This window comes from Bubalus bubalis, chromosome 5 (assembly GCF_019923935.1).
Source record: "Bubalus bubalis isolate 160015118507 breed Murrah chromosome 5, NDDB_SH_1, whole genome shotgun sequence".
NCBI classification, from domain to species: Eukaryota; Metazoa; Chordata; class Mammalia; order Artiodactyla; family Bovidae; genus Bubalus; species Bubalus bubalis.
In genome coordinates, this window is record NC_059161.1 from 105,704,873 (window position 1) to 105,730,174 (window position 25,302).

Sequence of the window (25,302 nt, forward strand, 5' to 3'; positions counted from 1 at the left end):
TCCTTGAGAGGTTTCTATCCATATATGAGAGTACAGCAGAAAACACACACACACACACACACGCATGCACGCACCTGAGACCAACATTTATGGAGAACTCATATGCCAGGCATTGGCCGCATGCTTCCAGCACTGGAACGTTCAGAGCAGCTCTGTGACGCTGAGACATTCATGCCTCTAGAGCAGATGAGAAAGAATGGACAAGTGCGTCAGCCATTCACCTTACCTGGGCACAGCTGGAGTCTACGCCCCGGTCTGTATAGTCATGACCACTTTCTCTTACCTACTTCATGGTCCTGACTTCTCTGAAAGCCAGTCTCAAATCCAAGAGCTCCCAACCCAGACCATGCATTGGAATCCCCTGCAGAGCCCTAAGAAATACAGGTACAGAAGCCTCATCCCAGGCCTGTGTCTGGAAGGGAGATGTCTGGACATGTGTTCTCTTTTTGACAGCTCCACGTGGTCCTGGCAAAGAATGATTGGCCATGTGCCCAGGTCACGTGGCTTGTTCAGGAGGGTCTAGAGAGAAAACTCAAGCTTTGTGACTCTCAGAACAGTGCTCTTGCAGCCTCTTCACACTGTTCACATGCTATGGTGTGGCCAGTGGTCAGAATGGACTTTCTCCAGTCCCTCTAGGAACATCTGGACACACACGCATGCCCGTGCATGCCTGTGCATGCACACATCCCCATACACATATGCACATACCTACAAACATCTTAGCATCAGACTCATCAGTCACTGGACAGATTCTCTGTTCCCATCAGGGCTCAGTGTGGACTTGAGGGGGCGGGGGATGTCCCTCCTCCAGGAGACTCGGATGGGGTTAAATGAGACAAGTCTAGGGGAGCTGAGGAAGGAATAGAAAGACCCCCTTGATCTCCTCCAGGGCCTCCTCCCTCCTGTGGACACTGGAGCAAGCCCACTAAGTCCTCTTCCAACACATACAGTGGACCCTGCCCGACTGGGCCAGGAGCGTGTGCAGGGATGGCTGGTTTCTATGGTACCAGTGACTGTGTAAGCAGCTTTTAAGTAGCTCTGATTTACACAGAACAAGCTGGAAAAAAAAAAAAAAAAAAAAGCTCCCACCTCTAAAAGCATTAGACAATAATTTCACCAAACAGCCTGATTCAGGGGCTCAATTAATCTGCTCCGCTCTTATCAATGGGCTTTCTGCAAATCAGGACCCAACCGCAGCATGACTGAAAGAAACGCCTCAGCAGGGAGACAGATTACATTTGCACGCCACCTGCCCATTGACAGGGCTTCTCTAAGCGGGGATAGAGAGCCCAGCATGACCACCAGAGCCAGCCCCTCCCCTTGGTACTCTGGGGCACACTCCTTCAGAACATGCTGGCATCGTGCAATGCAATTTCCCACTGCAATTCAAGGAGAACTAGGAGACTTCCAAACAGCAAAGGATCCTGGGAGCTGGGCTCTATTCAGACTGAGGCAGGGGCTGTCCTCCCTTTGCTGAAGGGGCTAGAGCGGACTTCCCAGCCGATGGTGAGAAGGGCTGCGATGGGACTGCCTCCAGTTGCTGCCAGATGCTATCTCAACCAGCCCAGAGCTCACTGCAAAGAGGAGAGCTGAGGTCCTCTAATCTTTAAAGCCCAGGTCAAAGACAGGACTTCTCTTCCTTCTGCAGCTACCAGACAGATGCCAGCCTTCCATCACACTGACCAAGCATTAGTCACAAAGCCCAATGAATAAGAGCTTCCCTGGTGGCTCAGATGGTAAAGAATCCACCTGCAATGCAGGAGACCCAGGTTCAATCCCTGGTTCGGGAAGATCCCCCAGAGATGGGAATGGCTGCCCACGCCAGTATTCTTGCCTGGAGAATTCCATAAGACACAGCAATGTAAGATACGCCTTGGCTGCAGATTCCAGAATCTGCAGATACCCTCTTTCAGGGGGTGTCCTGTCCATCCCTCCCATCCCTAATTGGAGGGGTTATCAGAGGCAACAGGGTCCATGCTTCCACACAGAAGAGGAAACAGTATTTACAGGAAGGAAGTTTCTCTTGAGCACTTCTGACGAGGTAAGGGCATAATTGCTTTTCTGCTCCTTAAACTTTAATTTGCCTATGAAATATCTTGAGTTTTGGTTCAAATGCAAATTGTGATTCATAAGGTCAGAGGCTAAGCCCAAGGTTCTGTGTTTTTACCAACGCTCCAGATGGTGCCATTATAGCTAGTCCAGAGATCATAGTTTTTATTAACAAGGGTTAAAGTACAAAAAGGAGCCAGAACAAAGAAAGGAAAGAAGGAAGGAGGGAGGGAGAGGGGAACAAGGGGTGGGGGAGAGGAGAAGAGAAAGAAGCAAACCAGAAGACAAAATGGAAGCAGTGTATGTTGGCAAATCCAATTCTCAGCTCTCTCTCCTACTGTGGATCCAGCCCTAAACTTGGACCAAGTAAGAGTCTGCTCATAGGGTAAGATTTCCCCAACCTGATCAAAAATATTACCTTTTTCGAGCCAACCTAACTCACCTACATCTTGAGGTTAAGACAATGATCTTTGTGCTAAGATACTCATCCATCCTTTTCAGTAAAAGTCCCTACAAAAAATGCAAAATTGTCAAAGGGAGAACATTTTAACCCATTCCCATCTTAAGAGACACACTGTAGATTTCTTAGTAGCATCTACAGAAATAGGTGTAAGTAAGAATCTTGGATTTGGAGTCAGACCTAGAGGCTAGTCCCAGCTCTGCCTGAAATCTTGCACAAGTCCCTATTGTTTATTTACTAAATATTTCGTAATCACCTACTAAGTGCTGGACATTGTTCTGGGGTGGGGGAGATAGTTGTGAACAAAAGAGGTGAAGCCCTAGTTCTCAATGAGCTGAAAGTCTAATAGAGGAAGACACAAGATAATAAATATATAGCATGTCTACAGTAGACTGCTCCGGTTCTGGAGAAAAATAAAGCAGAGCAAGGAGATATAAAAGAATGGATTGTTCTTTTATATAGGATGGTCAGAAAAAGTGCCTTTGATAAAGGGGCATCTGAGCTGAGGCAGGAAGGAGCTATGTCAATATCTGGGGAAGACATTCCAGGCAGCAGGTGCAAGGACCCTGAGGCTCGGCTTCATTATCTATAAAATAAAGAGGTAAGGCAACAGGGTCTTTGTGATACAGTTCTGAGGTTCCAGAGTCTTCCGGTCAGGAGCAGGAGGGGCTCTGGAGGTGGCGGAAATTGACCCGTACTGTGCAAATGGGCCAGGGTGGTGAAACCTCCAGGCCACCTCAACAGCCTCCTCCTTTTTTACAGTCTTTCCAACTCTGTTTCTAGGAGCAAGTCACCTAGTTGTTTTTAAGAAACAAAAATAATCTGTCCTGTTAAGGGAGAGATATTTTAAAACCACTGAATGGATTTTTTCCTTCCCAGCTTTTATTTTTTATTGATACATCTCCTCTCCTTCCAGTTCTAAAATAAGCACCCTGTCTGCCCATGCACTAATCCAAAGGCAACACAGTGCAGATGGCCTGGGCCTGGGCAGAGCCAGGCGGAGGTTGCTTGGAAGGCACCAGACCCAGAGAAAAGGCACCAAGACAGCCTGGCCAGCATGGCCTCACCCATGGCCTGCTTCCTTCAACTCCAGGTGACGAGACGTTCTTAAAAACAGCAATGGAATGTGGTGAGAGCTGGCATTTGCAAATGACAAATTTCTGACCGAATTCCAGTTCTCTGGAATGGAAAACCAGCAGCTTCCTGTTACAAAATGTACCAACAGTTCATGCCTAATACATGGGTGTGGGCAATGCATATACTTCAAATCTAAATTTGGCTAAAAATGTAACAAAGCCAGCATATTTTTAGCCAGGTAAACATTTCTAGGGACTAGGTCAAATTTATATTGGTTTCTGTTCTGCAATCCAGAGAAGAAATGATTCCAAATGAGTGAGAAGAAGGGACCCAAGGGGAAAGCCACACAGATCCCCCAGGCAATTGGGAGTCACTGATTCCTAGTGAACATCTCCAGTTTGTGAGAGCTTCCCAGGACAAAATAGTTTGTCCTTTCCCATTAGAGTTGTGTGTGTGCTAGCTAAGTCACTTCACTTATGTCCTACTCTTTGCAACCCCATGGACTGTAGCCTGCCAGGCTCCTCTGTCCATGGGATTCTCCAGGCAAGAATACTGGAGTAGGGTTGCCATGCCCTCCTCCAGGGCATTTTCCCAACCCAGGGATTGAACCCAGCTCTCCTGCATTGCAAGCATTCTCTTCACCTACTGAGCCACCAGGGAAGCAGCACCTTTTAAAGAACAAAGCCCCAGGCTACTTTAGGAAGGCAAGTCTTAGCTGGGTTTTACTACCTCTCACGCTAAAGAACCTTAAACAAATTGTTTTCCATCTCTGTGCTTTCATCTCTCCTCCCCACCCTCAACTAGAGTTAGGAGAGGCAGAGAGAGGACCATGCCATGGGGGAGGAGGCAGGCTCTGCTAGCATTGCTGAGTTTTGGGCCTATTTCTTCCACTTGTAGGCAAGTGACCTTGGGCAAGTTGCTTATGCTCTACCTTCCCTGGTTCACCTGTAAAATGGAGATAATAACCAAAGTGCCTACCTCAGAGATTATTGCTTTTATAATAATTAAATGGGAAAATCCATAGAGAGTGCTTAGAAGAATGACCAGCACATAGCAAGAGCTCAGTAAGTCACAGTAGATCTTATCTGCCCCATACCAGACAGTCTCACACACAGTATTGCTTTGACCTACACAGCACACTGAAGTGCTATACTTTCCCTTGGGCAGCTGAGGCTTAGTGGGACTGACTTGTCCAAGTTGCAGTTCAACAACTATTTACTGAGGACTTACAGTGTCCCGGGCCCTACACCAGCACTGGGGAACTTAGATGCTTGGTAAATAAATGGGGAGGTAGGATCTTAACCTGGGTCTCTCTGACTTCCATCCTAGGGGAGCAGGGTCTAAGATGCTGGGCAGAAAAAGCACGGATGTGAAAGTAGAGAGTTTCAAAGCTGACTCCATGTGGTCCCAGTCACGTTACTGACCTTCTCTGAGCCTCAAACATGAAACGGATGAAATGCCACCAGCCTTATCTCATTGTGGTGAGGCTTAAATGAGATGATGTATGGAGAGTGTCTGGCCCATGGGAGGTGTTGAATGGTGGTCTGCTGCCACAATCATGCCATCCACAAAGAAGTCCTAGTTTTGTGATCCACTGAGCCAAATGCAAATGCTTTCGAATATGAAAGAATGAAAAGAACAGACTTGTGGTTGCCAAGGGGGACGGGGCTAAGAGAAAAATGAACTGGGAGTTTGGGATTTGCAGTGCAAACTATTATATAGAGAGTGGATAAACAATGAGATCCAACAAGCACAAGGAACTGTATTCAATAAATATATATTTTTATATATATGGCAATAAACCATAAAGAATATGAAAAGGAAGATATATATATATATATATGTATGTATAACTGAATCACTTTGCTGTACAGCAGAAATTAGCACAAGATTGTAAATCAGCTATACTTCAATAAAGTAATTTTTTAGGAAAAGAATACTTATCTTAACTACTCAGTAGATGGAGAAGGAAAGAACATAGCTTAGAGCTGGTTCCAATTCTTTAAGCCATCAGGCCCTTCAGAGCAGAACATCTGACTGCCATGAGTGAGGTGGGGAGAACACTGGGCCAGAAGACAGGGGGCCTGGGTCCCAGGTTTTTGCTCTGCCCTCCGAGCTGGGTGACCATGGGCAACTCACACCCCTCTCTAGGCTGTTTCACCACTGGCAATGGAGCTATGGGAATAGATGGCCTCCAGGGTCTGCACTGGCTCAGACACCCCAAATATCCAGTCCACAGAGGCACAGATCACTAAGCAGACATCCCGAGTGAGCCTGATTCTTATAAATCTGGTTTCGTCGCCTAAATGGTATTTTTCCCTCCAGGGTTTCCTCTGTCCAGAGATAGTTAACAAGCAAAGTTCACACACTGGAAGGTCTGACAGTTCGGGGATGCTTTGTGGCCCACATACTTTGACGTCAACATGCGTCACTCCCAGGTCTGAAAATAATCAAAGCAAATCAGCATGCAATGGGAACTGTCTGCAGAGCTGCCACAGGACGACAGGAAAGAGGTCCTGCCAGCTGTCAGGCACATGGACCTGCTGGGTCGAGCAGCACGGGGGTGACCTGGGGGACAGCAGGCAGTGAGAGGAGACTGTGCCCAGACTGCAGCAAGATGCGAGCCAAAGCCAGTGCAGCTCCTCACTTGGTAAATGCAGAACCTCTAGCAACAGGCTGGGACAGGCACAGAAGCCCCGACAAGAAGGAGAGTGGGAAGGCCAAGGCCAGGGAAACGGGGAGCAGGCTCCAAGGAGCAGAGGGCTTGGAGATTTGATTTTTTTTTTTTTAAAGCAGCACCCCAGTATGGGACTCAGGCCTCTTCCAGTTACTGGCAGAAGAAGACAGGGGTTAAGAGCACAGATTTTGGACTCAGAAACACCAGGTAGGAATCCTGCTACTGTTCAAACCAGCTGTGTGACCTGAAAAAGACCCCTCTCAGGCATCTCCCCATTGACCCCTCACTTTCCTCCTTCCTGGTAAATCAGGCTCAGAAAGTGAGTGTGAAGACTGAGATTGAGTGTGAAGATTGTGTGGAAATGGCACATGAGTGGTTGATGTCATCCTTATTCCTGGAAGGCTGGTCCTATCCTCTTTTCTTAACCAACTAAAATCCTTTAGAACTCTTCTCAGTCCCCCTTTCCAAGTTGGTGGGGGGATCTGCCAAAGCCCTCCAGAGCCCACAGTGTCCTCCCCGCGCAAATTTTCCAGTCCACTGAACCACCATGATCACATCCAGATAGACCTTCCAGTGGAGCAACCAGACAGTGTGGATGCTGTAGACATCCTCGTGTAAAGGAAACGTGTGTAAAGCAATCTGCCTCTTCCCGCTACCCAGCCAGGTAAGTTTCCCCAAGACGTGGTTGGAGAGCTTTGACACTGGCTTCACCCTCTGTCTCCTCTGCTTGGCCACCCACCACCGTGGGCTCGCTTCAGCTCATACACCGACAGACAGCTCTACAGGAGCCATATGGCTGAGCCACAGCTTCGTGAACACAGCTGGTGCTCAACAGCCACTCAATCCTGTTTTTCAATTCTTCCTTTTATCTTCCCCCTCCCTTCCTTCTTTCCTTCCGGAATATGAACCAAGAACTTACTATGTGTTGATGCACTCCTGCTGATGTAGCTCCGGCAGAGATCATGAGAGTCACACCCTCAACTTTATGAAAGTTGCAGTCTGGCTAAATAAGCAATCATAGTTCAAGTTACAGGAGCTCAGAGCAGGCTATGGGAGCACACAGGAGACAGACTACCTTCAGACCATGGTGGTGGCAAAGGGCTTCCTGGAGGAGGTGACACTAAGCCTGACCTTGAATGGGAAACGAATGAGAAGGGCTGAGCCAGGCAAAGGAATTCTAAGTAGTGAGGAAAGAGGGTTAAAGCAGAGAAAGGACCTTGCTTCTGTTCAGACTCCTTGCCTTCCCCATGCCTTGATGAGTAAAATTCAACCTGGTGTTTTCATATTTTAAAAAATTTCTTCATTAAAAAGAATCTCTTTTGTACTTTCAGCCTTGGAAACATCTTAGATTTTTACAAGAGATTATCGAATAAACTTGGATCTTATGATTTCCATAAAATTTCCGCAACCATCCTCATAAAAGAAGAGGAATTAAGCCAAGATTCTCACGCTATACCAGAATGGAGATAAGAAGTCCAGATCCCAGTGAAACAAACTTGGCCAGGCTCTTTACTGTGAGTGTGCGCACGCACACACACACACACACACTCTCTCTCTCTCTCTTACTTCACACACTCCTACCTCATCTATGTTCTCATGGATATACCACAGATGTCAAGGGGGTTGCTAATGTAGACTCTTTTGCCAAGGCTTTCTTTTTGTTTCCCAACATTTTATTTTGAAAAATTTCAAACAAAAGTTGAAAGAGTTGCACATGTATCTAGATTCACCAGTTTTAAACATTTCACAACATTTGCTTTCTCCTTCTATCTGCACATATACTTTTTTTTTTTTGTCCTGAACCCATTTGGGAGTTAGTTGCTGACACCCAGATACCTCACCTCTAAATACAGCATGTATCTTCCAAGAAAATGGACATTTTCTTACATTGTTTCCAAACCATTAACAACAATGGAGTAATCATGCTCAGTCGCTCAGTTGTGTCCAACTCTTCGTGACCCCATGGACTATAGCCCACCAGGCTCTTCTGTCCATGGAATTGTCCAGGCAAGAATACTAGAGTGGGTTGCCGTTTCCTACTCCAGGGGATCTTTCCAACCCAGGGATCAAACCCATGTCTCCCACATCTTCCCACATTGTAGGTGGGTTTTTTACCACTGAGCCACCAGGGAAGCCCCAGTGGAGTAATACTATCTAATATACAATCTGCATTCAAGTATCTCCCATTGTCTCCAAAATGACCTTTCTAGCATTTATGGCTTTGCTTGTCAAGGATCTCTGATTGGATTTGGTTCTCATGTCTCTTCAGTCTCCTTTTCTAGAATAGTTCCCCATCTACCTTTTAATATTCTTCTTGTTTGTTTTTCATGACATTGTCGGTTTGGAAGATCCCAGGCTCAGTGTCCTAAAGAATGACCCATAATCTGAATTTATCTGATTGCTTCTGCAGGCCAACAATTTATCAAATACCCCATTTTTCCTTCTTCTGTCCAGAATCAGCCCTGCCAGTTACACAGTGATTACAACTTACTGGACCTTGGGGCATGAGAGCACTTGGAATTTTACAAAACCCAGAGAGGTTAAATGGTATGATGAAGTAGCTAATATTTTATTTAATATTGAATGAATATTTTCAATATTTCTAAACTCTAGGGCTGAGGGGAGGAGCCAGATATCATATATACCATGCCAAAAGAAATTTTATAGCAGTTAACTTTGATTCCATATTAACAACGCCTTTTCAGATTTTTTTTTTTTTTAAGTGCTTTCACACTTGATATTTCAGAGCCTTGACTTTGAGGTCAAACAGATAAGGGTTCAAATTCTGGTCCACAACTTAACCAGCTGTGCTACTTGGAAAAGTAGTTTAACTTCTCCCACCCTTGGTTTCCTTGAAGGGTATTAACGGTGGAAGATGATCAGGTCAGTGTCTCATGCATAATAATCACCTCTATTAAGTGTCACAAAAACTCTTCAAAAAAAAGAGTAGAGCAAGTATCATTCTACCCATTTTGTAGATGAGGCAACTGAGGCTCAAAAGAAAATGTAACTTACCGAAGGTCATGCAGCAAAGTATCTGAAGAACCAAAGTTGCTGATTTCCAGAACTCTCATTTCTGTTCTCTTGGGGAAGTAGCATCTAACTCATGGGGTGTTGTGAGAATTAACTGAAATGACGCACGTCCAGTGCCATGCTCTGTCAGTGTCGGTTCCCATTATTATAATCATGTTCTTGTGAGTATCTGATTTGGTTCCAAGGCTCCAAAAGAACCTCACCATTATCTTGACCCAGCCCCCACACCTACAAACCAAAATTCACAGGAGGTACTGAAGTTTCACTTGGAGAGAGAAAATATTCTGAGGCTGTGGGGCCATTGTTTGCAAAACACAAGAGAGGGTCTGTTTTCCTTGGGAAATGGAGCACTAAGTCATGAATCATTCTTTAGGTTCTGTGTGGGCGACTTGGGGTTCCTGCAAAAACTTTCAGCTGTCACTCACTACTGACTTGTGTGGACTGAAGCACAAAAGCCTGACCCAGTTTTGTTCCCAAAATCACATGAACCATTCTGCCCAAGACATTCCAGGAACACATTGTCCATCTCTTTGAACAATGTGACCAAGAGACAGAGTCACCATTGAAAGTGGCCCTGTGGCAATTAGTAAAACACCATTGGGCACCCAGCCATGCCTTGGGGCACCTTAATGACCAACCTGATCACAAGGTTTAGCTCCCACCACAATCATGCCAGCCCTAAGGGAAGAGGGCTTTCCTTCTGCCTTCAGAACAATGAGAAGCCATTCAGAAGCCAAATCAATGGGATTGTTCCATTCTTGGTCCCGGGCAGCACAATCAGAATGGCCAGTTCCATTCAACCACCTTGACAGTACCAGTTCAGATTGGGTGTTCAAAGGAGGCTTCCCATAAATTTGGTTTGCAGCAGATCCCTCAGCTTGGTTAGTGCTATAGAAATGGCATGTTTGGAACCAAAATGTGAAGATTTCACTTCACAACTCTGGACACAACTCATTTAGAGGACACTGTTCTTAACTTACTCTTGCTCCCCATTCATCTAACAAAAGCTTCGCTACGCTCTCTGCTTTCACAGGGCAAACCACCTGTTCTCCATATAATTAACCATGCACTCGAGAGGTAGAGAGGTAGGGTAGAAAGAACATGAGCTTGCTATGAGGAAGATCTGGTTTCCAAACTTGGCTCTGACCTTGGGTAATAAAAATAGGCAATATCACATATTTTTTGCTTATTACATACCAGGCTCTGTGTTAGCAACCTCCCAGTATTATGTTATTGGATTCTTACGAACAACATTTAAGAATCATTGTTTCTGCTTTATAGATAAGGACACTTACATTTAGAGATGTTAACTTGCGCAAAGCCTAGATTTGAACCCAAGTCTGTCTCTCAATTAAGCCTAAGCAACCATTTTAAAACTTCCTTCCAGGGACTTCTCTGGTGTTCCAGTGGCTAAGACTCCATGCTCCCAATGCAGGGGGCACAGGTTCGATCCCCAATCAGGAAACTATATCCCACATGGCACAACTAAGAGTTCACACGCCACAGCTAAGAGTTTGAATGCCATAACTAAAGATCCCACAGGCCACAGCTAAGTCCTGAAGCAGCCAAATATTAAAGAGCAATAAATATGAACAAAAACTGCCTCCAAGTGGTAACTTCCCTTGGTTTCATCTTCCTCCTATGAAATTCATGGGCCACTTTACATTTTACCCAGTTTCTTGTGCCTCATACTAAATTTTATATACATAATATATATATTACACACATTATATACACACACACACACACACACACACACATATATATATATATAATCCCTGCAGAGTACTACCTGGCTTATAGTAGATGCCCCATAACTGTTCCCTTCCTTGCTGCTGAGACTGATGTTAAGAAATAAGAATCTCTCAAGCCAAATGTCTAAAATCTCACTAGGTGTTTCGGCTTTTGCAGACTGGCTTCACTAAGTCTTAGGAGTTTCACTAAGGCCTAATTAAAACACCTCTCTCAAGGCTACATCTCTTACATCTTATAAATAAATAAAATGGGACACCAAGACTTGGTTCTTCCATCTTGGTCACAGAGGAAGGGAGTATGAGAAGTGGGGAGCAAATCAAGCTATTCTGAAAGCTGGAAATTGGGCTGTAATTCCTCCAGTCTGGCCTTTGATGTGTGTGCTCACATGTGCTTATTACTTTAAGCTGTTCCATGTGTATAGATTTGTATATGTGTGCGTATTTGTGTATATACACATATCCAGAAGTTGATGCATTTATACACACACATATATACACACGTAATGATACTCTAAATGAGCCACCAGTCCCACCCTTAAAGTGTTTTCAGAAAATTAACCCATGAAATAAGCAATAATACGTGAACTATAAACATTCTTGCATGTTGGCAGATAACCATACTACACATTCTCCTCCAAGAACTGAGGAAGAGAAGAAAGGGAATAACACAATAGCAGAAAAATGCACTAATCAAATCCATAATCAACTTTGATGATGGAGCAAGGATTCTAATCAAAACACAATGGGGCAAAGTTGCAACAGGTTGCAAGCTTGGAGCTGCATTCTCTTCCCGGGGGGCCTTTTCTGTGTTTTTTTTTTTAAACATCTAAAACACCCACAGAGGATTTCCATCACTTCTAATTACTTTTTTAAAGAAGTGAGCTGCAAGTTGAACACCAGGCTCCTAAAAACAGGAAATATCAAAGTATTATATATATATATATATATATATAATTTTTTTCTCTCTGCAACTGCTTCTTAAAAATAGGCTAACCTCTCCTCAAATAGCTCATGAGCATTCCTTATCTGAAGGTCGGTCGGACAGGGTTTCTGAACTAACACAGAGCAGGTCTCTAAAACAATTCTTTGCACATGGTCATAATTTATACGCCATGTTAACAGAGCAGATGCTATAAATGTTCATTCTTGGGGGGAGGCCCAGGTATCCCAGCACCAGGAGGGGGACTTGGGAGGGATGTTGCAGCTGCAGAACAGTTCCTCTCTCTGGGGGTTGAGCCCCAGCTATAGGTTTGCGGAAGAGATTCAAGGTGAGGGGTTGGCGAGCGGACAGGGGCACTGCACCTAAAAGCTAGTTGCTGGCTACATCAGGTCTTTTCACACTTGATGGAGACGGAGAACAGGCTTGGGGGAGAATGGGCCATCACTGGCTGAAATAAGTTGCTGCCTAATATAAGCCATGAGAACTGTCTCCTTTCCCCATATCACACACCATGTTAGAGATTCTGAACCTTAAACTAATAATAATAATCACTGTCATTTCCCAAGGGTCTGCTATGAACCAGGTCTTTTATGGACACCATCTCTCCATAACTATCCGCATGCTCAGGATCACTATTGACCAGGAAGGCAACAGGCAATTCCAATTTTTCAACTGCGAGAAGCCTTTGTTCTTTGCTCATGCTCACCTTTTGAAAGGAAGATACTAAATATGAAGTCATCACCTGTTACGTGAAGGCGTGGCTACACCCACTCCTGCTCTGCACCACTGCATGCCCTCCCCCTTCCCCACACATTCATCTCACCCCCTCTCCTCCCCACCCAGCTATTCCTGCCCATCGCGGAACCCACCATCTCCAGCCCCTTCCATAAGGCTCTCTGGACTTCTCCAGCCATTGTGGCCTTTCCCTTCCTTTCAGCCCCAAATAGCCCTCTCAGCCCTCTTTGTGTTGTGCCCCGATGTCTTCAGTCCATCAGTTATACCTCCCATCTAGACTATAAGACCTCCAAGGCCCAGACCATGTCTAATGTACCCTCTACTTCCACCAGAACATGAAAGAGGGAGGCAGCTATGAAGACGGGGAAGACCACCAGCCTGCAAGCCAGACCACCCACAGCTGGACTCCCTGCTTGCCACCCTGGAGCAGGATGACCTGGAGAGAGTCACTCAAGCTTGCTGAGTCCTGTTTACTCCTCCAGCTCAGTGGCTAGAGCAGTGGTCTTATAAGTCAGGGCCTGTGAGTAACTGGAAAGTCCCTATGATCTTCTCTCTATAGCATGCTGGTTAAGAACAGGGAGTCCAGAACCAGGCTGTCCAAGTTCTAATTCTACTCCTGCTATTCATGGGGTCATTAGCCCAGCCTTTGCCTCAGTTTCCCAAGTGTAAAATGAGAATAATAACACGTCTCATTGGATTGTTGTAAGAATCAAATGAGGTCTTTTAGAACAATTCCTGGTATGTCAGAAGTGCTATGTGATGACTTGCCATTATTATATTACTGTCGTTGAAGAAGATGTTACATGAAATTATTGTCATAGGAAGTCATATCTACTTTAAGTGTTTCTGTGAGGATGAAATGAGATCATACAAAGAAAGCCTGGCATGTCAGGCACTTCCCTCACCTTCCCACCATGCCTAGTACTATATTAGGTATGTGACAGATGTTCTGTGAACCTTTGTGAACTGAATGATCCCTTCTCAAGGGCTTGACAGAATAAGCTATGCCTTTTCTCACTGAGAGGCTATTAGATCTACATTCAACAATACCCCATCTCTTGGTTTAGCAATATAAATGGCTTATTTTATTGTTTCCTATTTGCCAGACACTGGGCTTTACATATCTTACTTATATATGTATATAAATATGTATCTATGATGTATGTATATGTGTATATACAGACAGGTGTATATGGCACTTTGCAAATGTTATTTTTCTTAAGCCTCTCACAGTTTGTGTGGTTGTTAAATGCCCATTGTTACAGATGGGAACATTGAGGCCCAGAGAGGTTAATGGACTAGGTCACCAGCTTGTACATGGTGGAGGCAGGACACCTGGGATATCCACCTGACTTTAAAGCCTGTGCTACTGACCATTGCACAGCCCAGCCTAGTAAAAGCTCCTGAGTAACAAAGGGAGTCAAATGCCCCAAGATACCATTTGCCACTTAACTCCTCATCTCCGGAGGATCTTCTAGTGACAAATATCAGGTTTTGAATCTGGACTACCAAGCCTGACCCCGTCCTCGAGCTGCATGGAGAGGCTTTCCTGGATGGTGCACATGCACTGCGTCAGGCCCAGAGGGAGAAGACTTGTCCAAAGAGGAAAACCCTTTGCCAATGATTCTCTGATGCCAGGGCGAGGCCATGAGAACAAGGATCTGCACCTGCCACAAAGAAGAACCACCAGGAAGCCCGACCATGAATGAAAAAAAAGGGGGGGGGAGGCAGGCTGTCAAAAACAGGTAGCCCACTGGAAAGTCCATCCAAACCACCCTCGTGGTCAGTACACAGGGCCCTGTTGACAGCAAGGGAGGCGGGGTGGGGGCAGACAAGGGACTGTGGGCCGTGGGCGGGGGAGGAGGAAAGCCTTGAGGGAACCGGACCATACGAGCCCCTCTGGCAGCAGCTGAAGAGCATTTTTCTAGAATGATGACTCACCTTTTCAGAGCCTGCCCATTGAAAGTCCTCCAACCCTGTGTGTTAAGTGAAAGGTCGAATGGACAGCGGTAGAACAGCTGCCTGGTTGCAATGATCACGGAGTCCACTCTGCCCTCATTCCTCAGGCCCTCTTCATCAGGATGGAGGGTGTGTGTCACATCCCCGAGTCACCGCTCTGGCCTCCCGCATCCACTCCATCACACCCCACCACACCCCATCAGCCCTGCCTCCAAGGATGGAGGGGACACCCTCACAAGAGCATAGCCCCCAGGCTCACTCTTGTTTCAGAGACCACTGAACAAATCCTGTGATGAACGGCAGAAAAAGAGCTCAGAGACAAAGCTGGGCAGAGACAGGCCCAGCAGCACTGGGGGGAAATCTTGCCTTCCTCCCACACGCCATCACTCAAACCTGTCAGCTTCCAAAAATGTTTAGCAAGTGCAGCAGCAAGGGGCATGCTTATCAGCCTGGTGTGGGAGCCTAATCTGCTTTGAGGGCCTTCTCCAGCCCAGAGTTCCAAAAGTCTGCTTACAATTAGCTTCCAGCTTCAGTTCCTCCATCAGAAAGGCTAGGAATGTGTTGAGTTCTAGCCTCTGATCAGAAAAAGCTCTAGGAGAAGGTGGAGACAGGGTCAGCAGAGATTAAGTGCCAAAAAGGTCAGCTGGTCTGTTGCCACTTCCCTGACACCAGCCCCACACTACCTCCCCCGCTGGCTTTCCGCCTCTCCTGACTGGGACAGTCACATCCGTCAGGTCGGCCTGTCCCCAAAAGTCCCTGCTGACTAACTGCCAAGAAAATACAGCGTGCCCCTGCTCCCTCCTACCAGGAGAGGGAGGAGGGTAAAAAGGAGCAGTGAAGGCAGGAAGCCAGGAGAACCGGATTGGCCCTTGCTGATTTCCTTAAAAGAGATTGCATGGCTAGGGCCTGTCACCCAGCCGAATTGGGTGATGCGAGCTCGGTCTGGAAAGGTAGAAGTCATCAATTCTGTTCAAGCCACCCCCACACCCGCCCCCCCTAGTCACCCGGGCTACCGGCACCGGGATCTACTACCCAGGAAGGAGGGGCTTAGCTTCGGGCCGCCATTCCGAGGCAGCCACCCCCGCCCCATCGCTACAGACAGCCGAAACGCTAGGAGTCTCCGGTTGCCTGCCTCCGCCGGTGCACCCGGCACTCCTACTGCAGTCCCAGCACCGTGCCTGGAATGCTGTCAGCCCAAAGGATGGGGCAGGCCCGAGTATCTTCAAGCCGAGGGGGGCCGGTACACTGCCACCCCTAGACCTCTTTTCCTGGATCTTGCATCCAAGCAAGGGGGGAGTGGAGCCCAACGAGGTCTCGGACCATTCCTCGGCAGGGACAGAATTTCTACAGAACCGACAGACACACAGCCGCTGCAGCAGACACTGTCTTCTTGGGGCCAAGCCCCTTGACATGCAGAACCTGACATCTCCAGTGTGGCACATGGTTTTTTGAGGACACCCGGATCGTGCCCCACCCCACCGCGCCCCCAAAAGGAAGCCGCAGGCAGCCCGCATCCCGTCTCGCAGAGCTCCTTAAGGCAAACCTCGGTCACCCGGGCCACACCCACTGGCCAGCCCACTCTCCGAGCGCAACCCCCAATCTGCTGGCCTAAGTGGAACGGTCCCCTTCTCAGCCCACAGGGTAGCCCTTTCCCCTCTCCAGCGGTGTCAACCTCCACCCTCAAAAAAGTATTCACCCTTCCCCCCAGAACAGTGCCCCAGGCACACAGCACCTCTCACCTGGGTATCGAACCCGTTTTCCACCGAGCCGCTCATCCGCAGCGGGAGCCCCTCCCCCGCCGGCTCCTGCAGCCCCTGCGATTTCAGGGGGATCTGGCTAGGGTAGGCGGTCTTGCTCACCTCCACCTTGCTTCCCAACTTGAGATAGCAAGGCTGGGGGCCCGCCCGGGCTGGGGGCACGTGCAGGATGGGCGCGGCGCTGTGCACGGGTTTGGGCAGTCCCGACTTCATTTTGGAGGCCACCAGGATGGCCGGCATCTTCTCCCGGGGCTTCGGCTTTCCCAGCACGTCCCTGGAAGCGGCAGCGGAGGCGACCGCTAAAGGCAGCGCGGGCAGCAGAGCAGGCGCCGGGCTTCGGCCCGAGAGGCGCCCACCACCAGCCGAGGGAAAGAAAAAAAAAAGAAAAAATCCCCGGGTCGGGGATCTCGGAGCAATCGGACGAGCTGGCCTTGGCGGTGCGGGAACCCGGCGGAGGACTGATCGCGCGGCGCTCAGCCGGTCCCACCTGGACGGATGCTGCCGCCGGGTTTCACGCCCCTCCTGGGTGGCCTGTTCAAGGGCTCTGGGCGTTCAGGTGCTGTTGCCTCTTGCGATTCTCCTCCTGGGACCCCGAGGCTTGGACGCCCATATTAACTTGTCATTGCATCTCCGAAGTGAGGAGGCCCCGCTCGAAGAGGGGTGGCAGGGACCCACGCCTCCCGCTCCTTAGAGGTTGCGGGTGTGATCCGGCGAGCTAAGGGGCTAGTAACCGCGGATGGGAGGGAAAGAGCGATACGAGGAAGAGAGGGAGGGCGCACTCAGCCCAGGACGTCTTCGGCGAGAGGCAGCTGTCGCTCTGATCGCAAGCACCGCAGTGTCCCCCCGCGACGCAGAGGCGCGGCGAGAGCCCCCGAAAGGTCTCTTTAGGTGTGACAGTCAGTCACCACTGCCAGAAGCCCCCCGGGGCAGAGAGCACTTCGGCGCCTGAGGGTCTGCACATGCTCCGTGCGCTATAGCGCAGCAAGGCTGTGGCCGCGGGCCGCGGGCACCTGGACGCGCGGCTAAAGGGCTGGACTAGGCAGGGCAGGGCAAGGCAGCGCTCGCGAGCGGCAGCCGCGCTTCCCGGGAAGGCTGCGCTGGATGCGGGGCTCAGCGAAGGGGAGGACAGGCTGCGACCCGCGCGGCTGCGGCGCGCGCTGACAGCCCGGGCCGCCTCAACGCGCCGATTGGTCCGCGGCGGGCCAATCGGCGGCCGCGGCTCTCTCTGCAAAGGGGGCGTGGCCTCAACTCCCAGGGCCGCCGCCGAAACTCTGGGGCCGCGCTTGGCCGCAAGTACAAAGCGGGCTGGTGGCCGCTCTGCAGCGCGGTTCTGGCCGCGCGCTCCCCCGCGGGTCCACACCCCCCGCGTCCTGAAACCGTTTTGAAAAATGCCCTTTCGAACGCAAGCGCCCGCCTCGGGGCCCCGCGGGGAAGGCTCTGGGGAAGTTTGTTTCCTTTTTTAAATTGTTCTGGTCACCTTAACGGTCTGAGGCTTCCGGAGTCGCGCCTGCAGCCTCGCGGCCCCCCATCTGGTCTGGGCAGGGCGGTTCCTTAGGCTCCCGCGTGAAGGACGCGCCAGCCATTTCTTCTCTTTTCTGCCAGCTCCTCCAGGCGGGCCGGGGGGCCTCCGAATGGCTTCCTCTCCAGCTTTCAAAGGCTGCACATTTCAGTTAACTATGTGAAGTATTTACAGGCAAACACAATACCCCCGCGAAGCCTGCCGACCCCAGACGGTTCCTCATCGCAACCTACCACATACTGTAATTAGAGTGGCCAGAGGAAGCCCGGAGAAGCTCCAGGACCCCGGCCGGGCTCGGGCTAAAATCTTGCTGCGTTTCGGATAGGAACCCCTCTGTCTGCGCCTCGGACGCACTGACCCCACAGGTTCCTCGACTTCAATCCGCTCGAGGATTTCTCTCCTGTCCCAGGCGCTCTATGGGTTTCTAGCAGAGAGCTGGAAGAGATGACACGGGCAGGCCAGACCCCTCGCGATTCATAGATGAGGATTACCCCCCCCCCGCCCCGACTTCGTCCCCGTAGAACTTCCTGGATTTAAATCGGGCAAGTTCTTTGACTTAGATACATCTTTACAAAGCTTCGGTTCTTACTGGGAGTAAGGAGGGGAGTTGACGACATTATGTTATTGTTTGGATAAATGAGATAGTTCATTACAGTCATGTAGCACGGGTACTTGCTGGGAGAATCCCAGGGACGGGGGAGCCTCAGGGGGCTGCCGTCTATGGGGTCGCACAGAGTCGGACACGACTGAAGTGACGCAGCAGCAGCAGCAGCACGGGCTTGGCAATGTGAAAGACCGGTAGAAGTTAGTATTATTATCCCTATTATTAAATTACTGCTCCTGGTATCCCCCAAGCCACCCTCCAGTCATTTCTATTTACGTAAAGTTGTTTCACTTCTCTGTCTCTGAGATACAGGTTTTTCACAGTATGCCCACCCTATAGCCTAATTTTCAATGTTGATAGCATTGATTTGTTATTATCCTGATAGTAGGAAACGTCAAAGTTTTAAGATAGTCTCTTAAAACAGTATTAACAAATAAGGTGCCTCTTACCCTGGCCTGCTCCCTCTCCCATTTTACCTCCATCCATTCTATGCAGCAACTTTCTTCTCTAGTTAGGCTGAACTGCACACAGTCTTGTATGCAATTCCAGGTATTCCTCCCTCTAAATTACACGTAGTCTGCCATGTCACTTACGTAGCACTCAGCCCTTTTCTATCTGATGCTACCTTGTTGTTTATTGTTTCATGTTTATTTTCTTCTTAAAGAGAAGGCCTCTTGAAGTCAGGAATGTGTTTTTAACCTGCATTAGATTCTCTCAGCATTGAGTATAATGCTGTGGACAGAATAGCTACCCAGATTGTTATCAGACAGTGGCAATTAACCAGAGGGAGAGCCGTTTAGACCCAGGTACATAAAATCATAAGAGATGCTATGCTCTGTTAAAACTTGGAGCCTCTCCTATCCAGAATTCTGGTTCTGCCAGATGTAGCAAGACTTATGGAAATATATTGCAGTCTTTGACTTTAAAGATTATGGAGAGATTCCAAAGTATTTCCATGGCCTTAATGTAGTTTTTCTCCAAATGTGGTCCCCAGATCACCACCAGCAGCATCAACACCTGGAAGCTTGTTTGATAAGCCCCACCCCAGATCTAATAAACCAAAAGTCCTGAAGTTGGGGCCCAAGGATCTAGGTTTACCAAGTGTTTAACCAAGTGATTCTGATGAATGCTTCAGGTATTCAGTGCTCTTTCAGGTCAGGGCTGCTTAAATTTTGATATGTTGCTGTTGTTCAGTCACTAAGTTGAGTCAAACGCTTTGTGACCCCATGGACTGCAGCTTGTCAGGCTTCCCTGTCCTTCACCATCTCCCAGAGTTTGCTCAAACTCATGTCCATTGAGTCAGTGATACCATCCAACAATATCATCCTCTGTCATCCCCTTCTCCCCTTTCCTCCAGTCTTTCCCAGCATCAGGGTCTTTTCCAGTGAGTTGGCTCTTTACATCAGGTGGCCAAAGTATTGGAGTTTCAGTTTCAGCATCAGTCCTTCTAGTGAATATTCAGGGTTGATTTCCTTTAGGATTGACTGGTTTGATCTCCCCGCAGTCCAAGGAACACTCAAGAGTCTTCTCCAGCACCACAATTTGAAATCATCAATTTTTCGGCACTCAGCCTTCTTTATGGTCCAGCTCCCACATCCATATGACTACTGGAAAACCCATAGCTTTGACTATAGGACTTTTGTTGGCAAAGTGATGTCTCTGCTTAATATATGTAATATACCTTAATATACATAAGAATTACTGGAGATCTTGCTAAAATACAGATTCCATTCAGTAGTTCTGGACTGCGGCTGAGATTCTGATTTCAGAATAAGCTCCCATGTGACACCCATGCTGGTGGTCTGGAGCTCACACTTTGTGTAGTAAACTAAATCCTAGGTAGCAAAATGGGTTCATCTCAAGGGCCATCTCTAGCTAACTGACTTTCTGTCACCCTGTGCTAAACGGAATTCCAAAGGTGAATATATCTAATTAAGTTGGAAATAGCAGCCTGATAAATTAATAATGTCTGTCATGGGTACAGAAATGGATGGACATAGTGATGTATTTACTATGTATTTGCCATCTTGGGTTTCCCATTTAAATCATATTTGCACCAAGGTCATTTTTTGGGTTCTGAGACCCTCAAATAGGTACTAATTTGAAAAACAGTGCATTCTTTTTTAAAAAGTACCTCTTCCTAATACTCCAGGATTTGGTAAATATATGACCATGCACCTTAACTTGTGTGATTTATTTAACTTAAAGTCCAATGACTTCTCATCTTTCTTGATGGAAAACAAGTGAATCTTTTAGTCTATTTCCAATTTCTTTCCCGGCCTCCACATCCCTTTCATAATTTTATTTGCTCTTTCCTGGAACAGTTTTCATCTCCCTTTATATTTTTCCTGTCTTCCCCTCATTTTCTTTCTTTACAGCAAAATAATTTTGTCATTATAGCAAGACATGGGAGGAAAAGCTCTTTTTTTCCCTGAGGCAAAAGAGATAATTGCAAGATTCCTCCTTAAATAAGACCATCTCAAATTATAAAAATGTCCTATAAAGTTACTCCTTCCACATAGATGCTGTGTTAACATGAATGAAGTCATTTGAAATCAATAAGTTTGGCAAGCATTGGTAGCTAAAGGAGTCACTGGTTTAGGACACAGCAAACTGCTTTGGAAAGAACACACTCTCCGAGTTTCTTTTTATTGCTATTTTAAAAAAATGATATATATCATGGATAGCCCACTATTTTAAATCCCAACTTTGACAACCCTTCTCTTTTTCTCCTGTCAGACTCTCAACTTTCAAAACCACCCAATTTGAAACATATTGCCAAAGCTCCCAGGACCACTGAATCAGAATCTGAAGGGTTTGGCACCTCTCTGACTGTAAGAACCACCCTTAGGTCAGGATGTGCCAGCTACACTGCTTTCTGATCCTATACAAGAGCCACTGGTGATTAGTTGAGTGTAAATTGGTCTTTAGGGCTGATCTGCAAGTGACCAACCCCATCAACCCACCCTTTATCTGTGTTAAAGACCCCTAGCTGAGCTTACCTCCCAAGAAGACAGTCCTAAGAGAGACTGAAACATCTAAACCACAGCCTACCACACAAAAAAATATGCAGGGACCTGGGGAAAGAATCAACAGGCTCTTGGAGACCACTACTATAAATTATGAAGGGACATATTGCAACTCTCCAGAATAATATAAAAAGCAAAACATTCTTGAGTTTATTGGGGAGTAAAAATAAGTTAGAAAGGCTTATTCTCAAATCTGCACTTTTCCTTAGTTTTCTATGACATGGGTTGGCAACTTCCAATAATATCTCTTGCTGGCCCAAAATGCTTATCTTTTGGTAATGGCTGAATTGAGAGCCCAGCCATCACAGACTTCAGGGAAACTGGGGTAAGAACCTTAGAACAGCTGTTTATAAAGTCTGCTCACCTTCCCTACACTTGCTTCTAATCTACCTTCTTCCACAGATGGACGTGTGCAGATCTGTATGCCCAGCGGTGATCCCTGTGTTGTATTTTGAGAACTGATGACTGTGGGTTTTCCCACTTGCAAGGCTGGTGTGTAAGGAGTATGTGTGAATGTGTGTGTTTTTACAAGGGTTTGAGACAATTGTTGTTGTTTTAGTCACTAAGTTGTGTCCACGTCTTTTGTGACCCCATGAACTATAACCCACAAGGCTCCTCTGTCCATGGGATTTCTCAGGCAAGACTACTGGAGTGGGTTGCCATTTCTTTCTCTAGGGGATCTTCCCAAACCAGGGATCAAACCTGAATCTCCTGTGTTGGCAGGCACATTCTTTACCACTGAGCCACCTGGGAAGCCCAAGGCAATAGCCCTGACTAAATGTCAAACAAATATTTAGTAAACTATTGGTTTGTTGGCTCTGGGCTTCCCTGGTGGCTCAGCTGGTAAAGAATCCGCCTGCAATGTGGGAGACCTGGGTTGATCCCTGGGTTGGGAAGATCCCCTGGAGGAGGGATAGGCTACCCACTCCAGTATTCTGGCCTGGGAGAATTCCATGGACTGTATAGTCCATGGGGTTGAAAAGAGTCAGACACGACTGAGCAACGTGCAATTTCACTTTCACTTATCGGCTATAGTATGCCTCAATCACTAACTCAATGAATAAATAGTTGAGAGACATCTATATGCTGGGCATTATGATAGGGAACAAATAAAACTTACGTGCTTAGTCCCTATTCTCAAGATTCAAAGGATGATGCAACCACTCTTTCTAGCCTGAGGGTTGCTCTTTTCAACAGCTGAAAAATTGAGAGAACAGGGCAAGCAAACAGGGAAATAAATGCCAAATAGTAGATCTTACACTCCAATAAAAGCCTAAGAATCACTGAGGGTTAAAGGAACAGAACCCTAATCACACACCCCCAGCAGATCTAGAATTCTGAATCTGTGTATCTGTCTTTTAAGCAAGAACTCGGATGACTTTGAATCTGTGGATTCTCACACTTGACTTCGCAGCCTTGGCTGTCCATGAGAGTCACCTGCAGAACTGGAAAAAACAGGGCTGCCCAGGCCCCACACTAGACGGATAAAATCAGACTCTGGGGATGGGGCCCAAGCATTTTTCTGTTACTAAAGCTCCTGAGTGGTGCTTCCCAGGTGACTCAGTGGGTAAAGAACCTGCCTGCAATGCAGGAGACGTGGGTTTGATCTCTGGGTTGGGAAGATTCCCTGGAGGACGGTATGGAAACCCACTCCAATATTCTTGCCTGGAGAATCCCAAGGACAGAGGAGCCCGACAAGCTACAGTTCATGGAGTTGCAGAGAGTTGGACACAACTGAAGCGACAATGGGCACGCACACGCACAGCTCCTGGGTACAGGCAAATGGAAAAGTGTCGCTGTAAGAAATGCCACAAAGACTGCTCCCTCAACATTTTACAGTGGGGGATGACTGAGGCAAAAACCTGGACAATTTCAATCAATGTGAATGGCCAATCTGGAAAAACCCAGGCCTTCTGTTACTTTCTGTGCCAGGTTTGTTTTTTGAGAGAGACACACACAGCCAGTCTAGCTGCCCGTGCAGCCCCAAAGCAGCCGGGTAATTGCCCAAATGCTGCCTGAGAGTCAGCCATGCAGATGGCATCAAGCAGCCTGACCCCTGGTCAGTGTGGGCCCCCAGGCGAGAAGCGAGGATGCTCTGGCCGCTTCCTGCCCACATTTCCTCTTTTCGTTACTGTTTCTCCTGTGAGCCTTCCTGCCTCCCTCTGCCTCTGCCCCAGGCTCACAGCCTGGTAAGCATCTGCGGCAGAGGAGCTCCTGGCCCCGGGAGAGGTGGGTGGTGGTGCCCAGGGTTCAGGGCTCTCGGAGGAGAGCTTGGAGCACGGTTAACTCTTTATCGTCTGTGCTCAGAAAAAGGTATGCTGGCATGAAAAAAAATCTCAACAGTGGATACTGAAAAAAAAATCATGTAGCCCTTCAGTATGTGTTTTTCATTCTTTCTCCTTTATTTAAAATGTATATGTCATGGCGATATTTACCTTATTATTTACATACATGTTTGGCTACTATTTACATATATGTTTGACTTCCCTGGTGGCTCAGACAGTAAAGCATTTGTCTACAAGTGCAGGAGACCCGGGTTCAGTCCCTGGGTCGGAAAGAAGGAAATGGCAACCCACTCCAGTATTCTTGCCTGGAAAATCACATGGACAGAGGAGCCTGGTAGGCGACAGTCCACGGGGTCATAAAGAATTGGACTTCACTTTGGCTACCATTAAAATTTGCTAATGTATTTGTGTGTTTACAATGTATAAATACATACATTTATTAAGAGAAAAGAGAAGGCAGGCATCACATCACACTACTAATAGTAATTTTTTTGAGGAGCAAGTTAGGGGGCTAGTCATTTCTTATTTTTCTATCACTGCTTTAAAGAGTTGGAATTATAATTGATTTCAACTTACTTTTCCATGGGATTTTTCTGCATTTTTTCAAATAAACATCTTTACTTGTTTGAATCTTTTATTTATTCAAGGAAAGCTCATTATCCTCTACAGAGAACCAAAGTGAAGTAAAAGTCACTCAGCCCTGTCTGACTCTTTGTGACCCCATGGTCTACAAAGTCCATGGAATTCTCCAGGCCAGAATACTGGACTGGGTAGCCTTTCCCTTCTCCAGGGGATCTTCCCAACCCAGGAATCAAACTCAGATCTCCCACATTGCAGGCAGATTCTTTACCAGCTGAGCCACAAGGGAAGCCCAAGCATACTGGAGTGGGTACCCTATCCCTTCTCCAGCAGATCTTCCTGACCCAGGAATCGAACTGGGGTCTCCTGCACTGAAGGCGGATTCTTTACCAACTGAGCTATAGGGAGCCAAGCCTTGTGCCAAATATTGGTCATAGGGAAGTTAGCTGGCTTACATCCACTTCTGCCCTCTGCCTTTTCAGGTAGAGGAGTTGAGTCATCTCCCAAACAGACAGAAACTTTGTTAGCTCTCAAAGAAAGATTAAAATCTAATTTTAGTTCAAATCTAGTTCAATTAAATCCAGTTTAGTTATATGTATAAGATCTATATACAGTTGGCCATCTGTATCCATGGGTTCTGCATCCACAGATACAACCAACAGCAGATGGGAAAAAAAAAAAAAATCCAGAAAGTTCCAAAAAGCAGAACTTGAATTTACCATGCCCTAGCAACTATTTACATAGTATTTACATAGCATTTACATTGTATTAGGTATTGTAAGTAACCCAGAGATGACTTACTTAGGAGGGTGTGTGTAGGTTATATGCAAATACTACACAATTTT

General features: G+C 47.2%; 1 protein-coding gene across 9 annotated transcripts in view; it reads right to left on the minus strand.

Moving 5' to 3' along the window:
- Positions 1 to 25,302, minus strand: part of NAV2 (neuron navigator 2) — a 771,667-nt gene that overhangs the window by 404,321 nt on the left and 342,044 nt on the right. For 7 of the 9 annotated variants that reach the window (XM_044943482.2, XM_044943480.2, XM_044943483.2 and 4 more), the window contains exon 1: positions 16,424 to 17,584. The exons of 1 other annotated variant lie outside the window; for it this stretch is intronic. In XM_044943482.2, coding sequence (XP_044799417.2) covers positions 16,424 to 16,681 — 258 coding nt within the window. In that variant the 5' untranslated portion in view covers positions 16,682 to 17,584. Of the gene's footprint in view, positions 1 to 16,423; positions 17,585 to 25,302 lie in introns of those variants that run through there. One more of the 9 variants, XM_044943484.2, reaches the window with a different exon arrangement.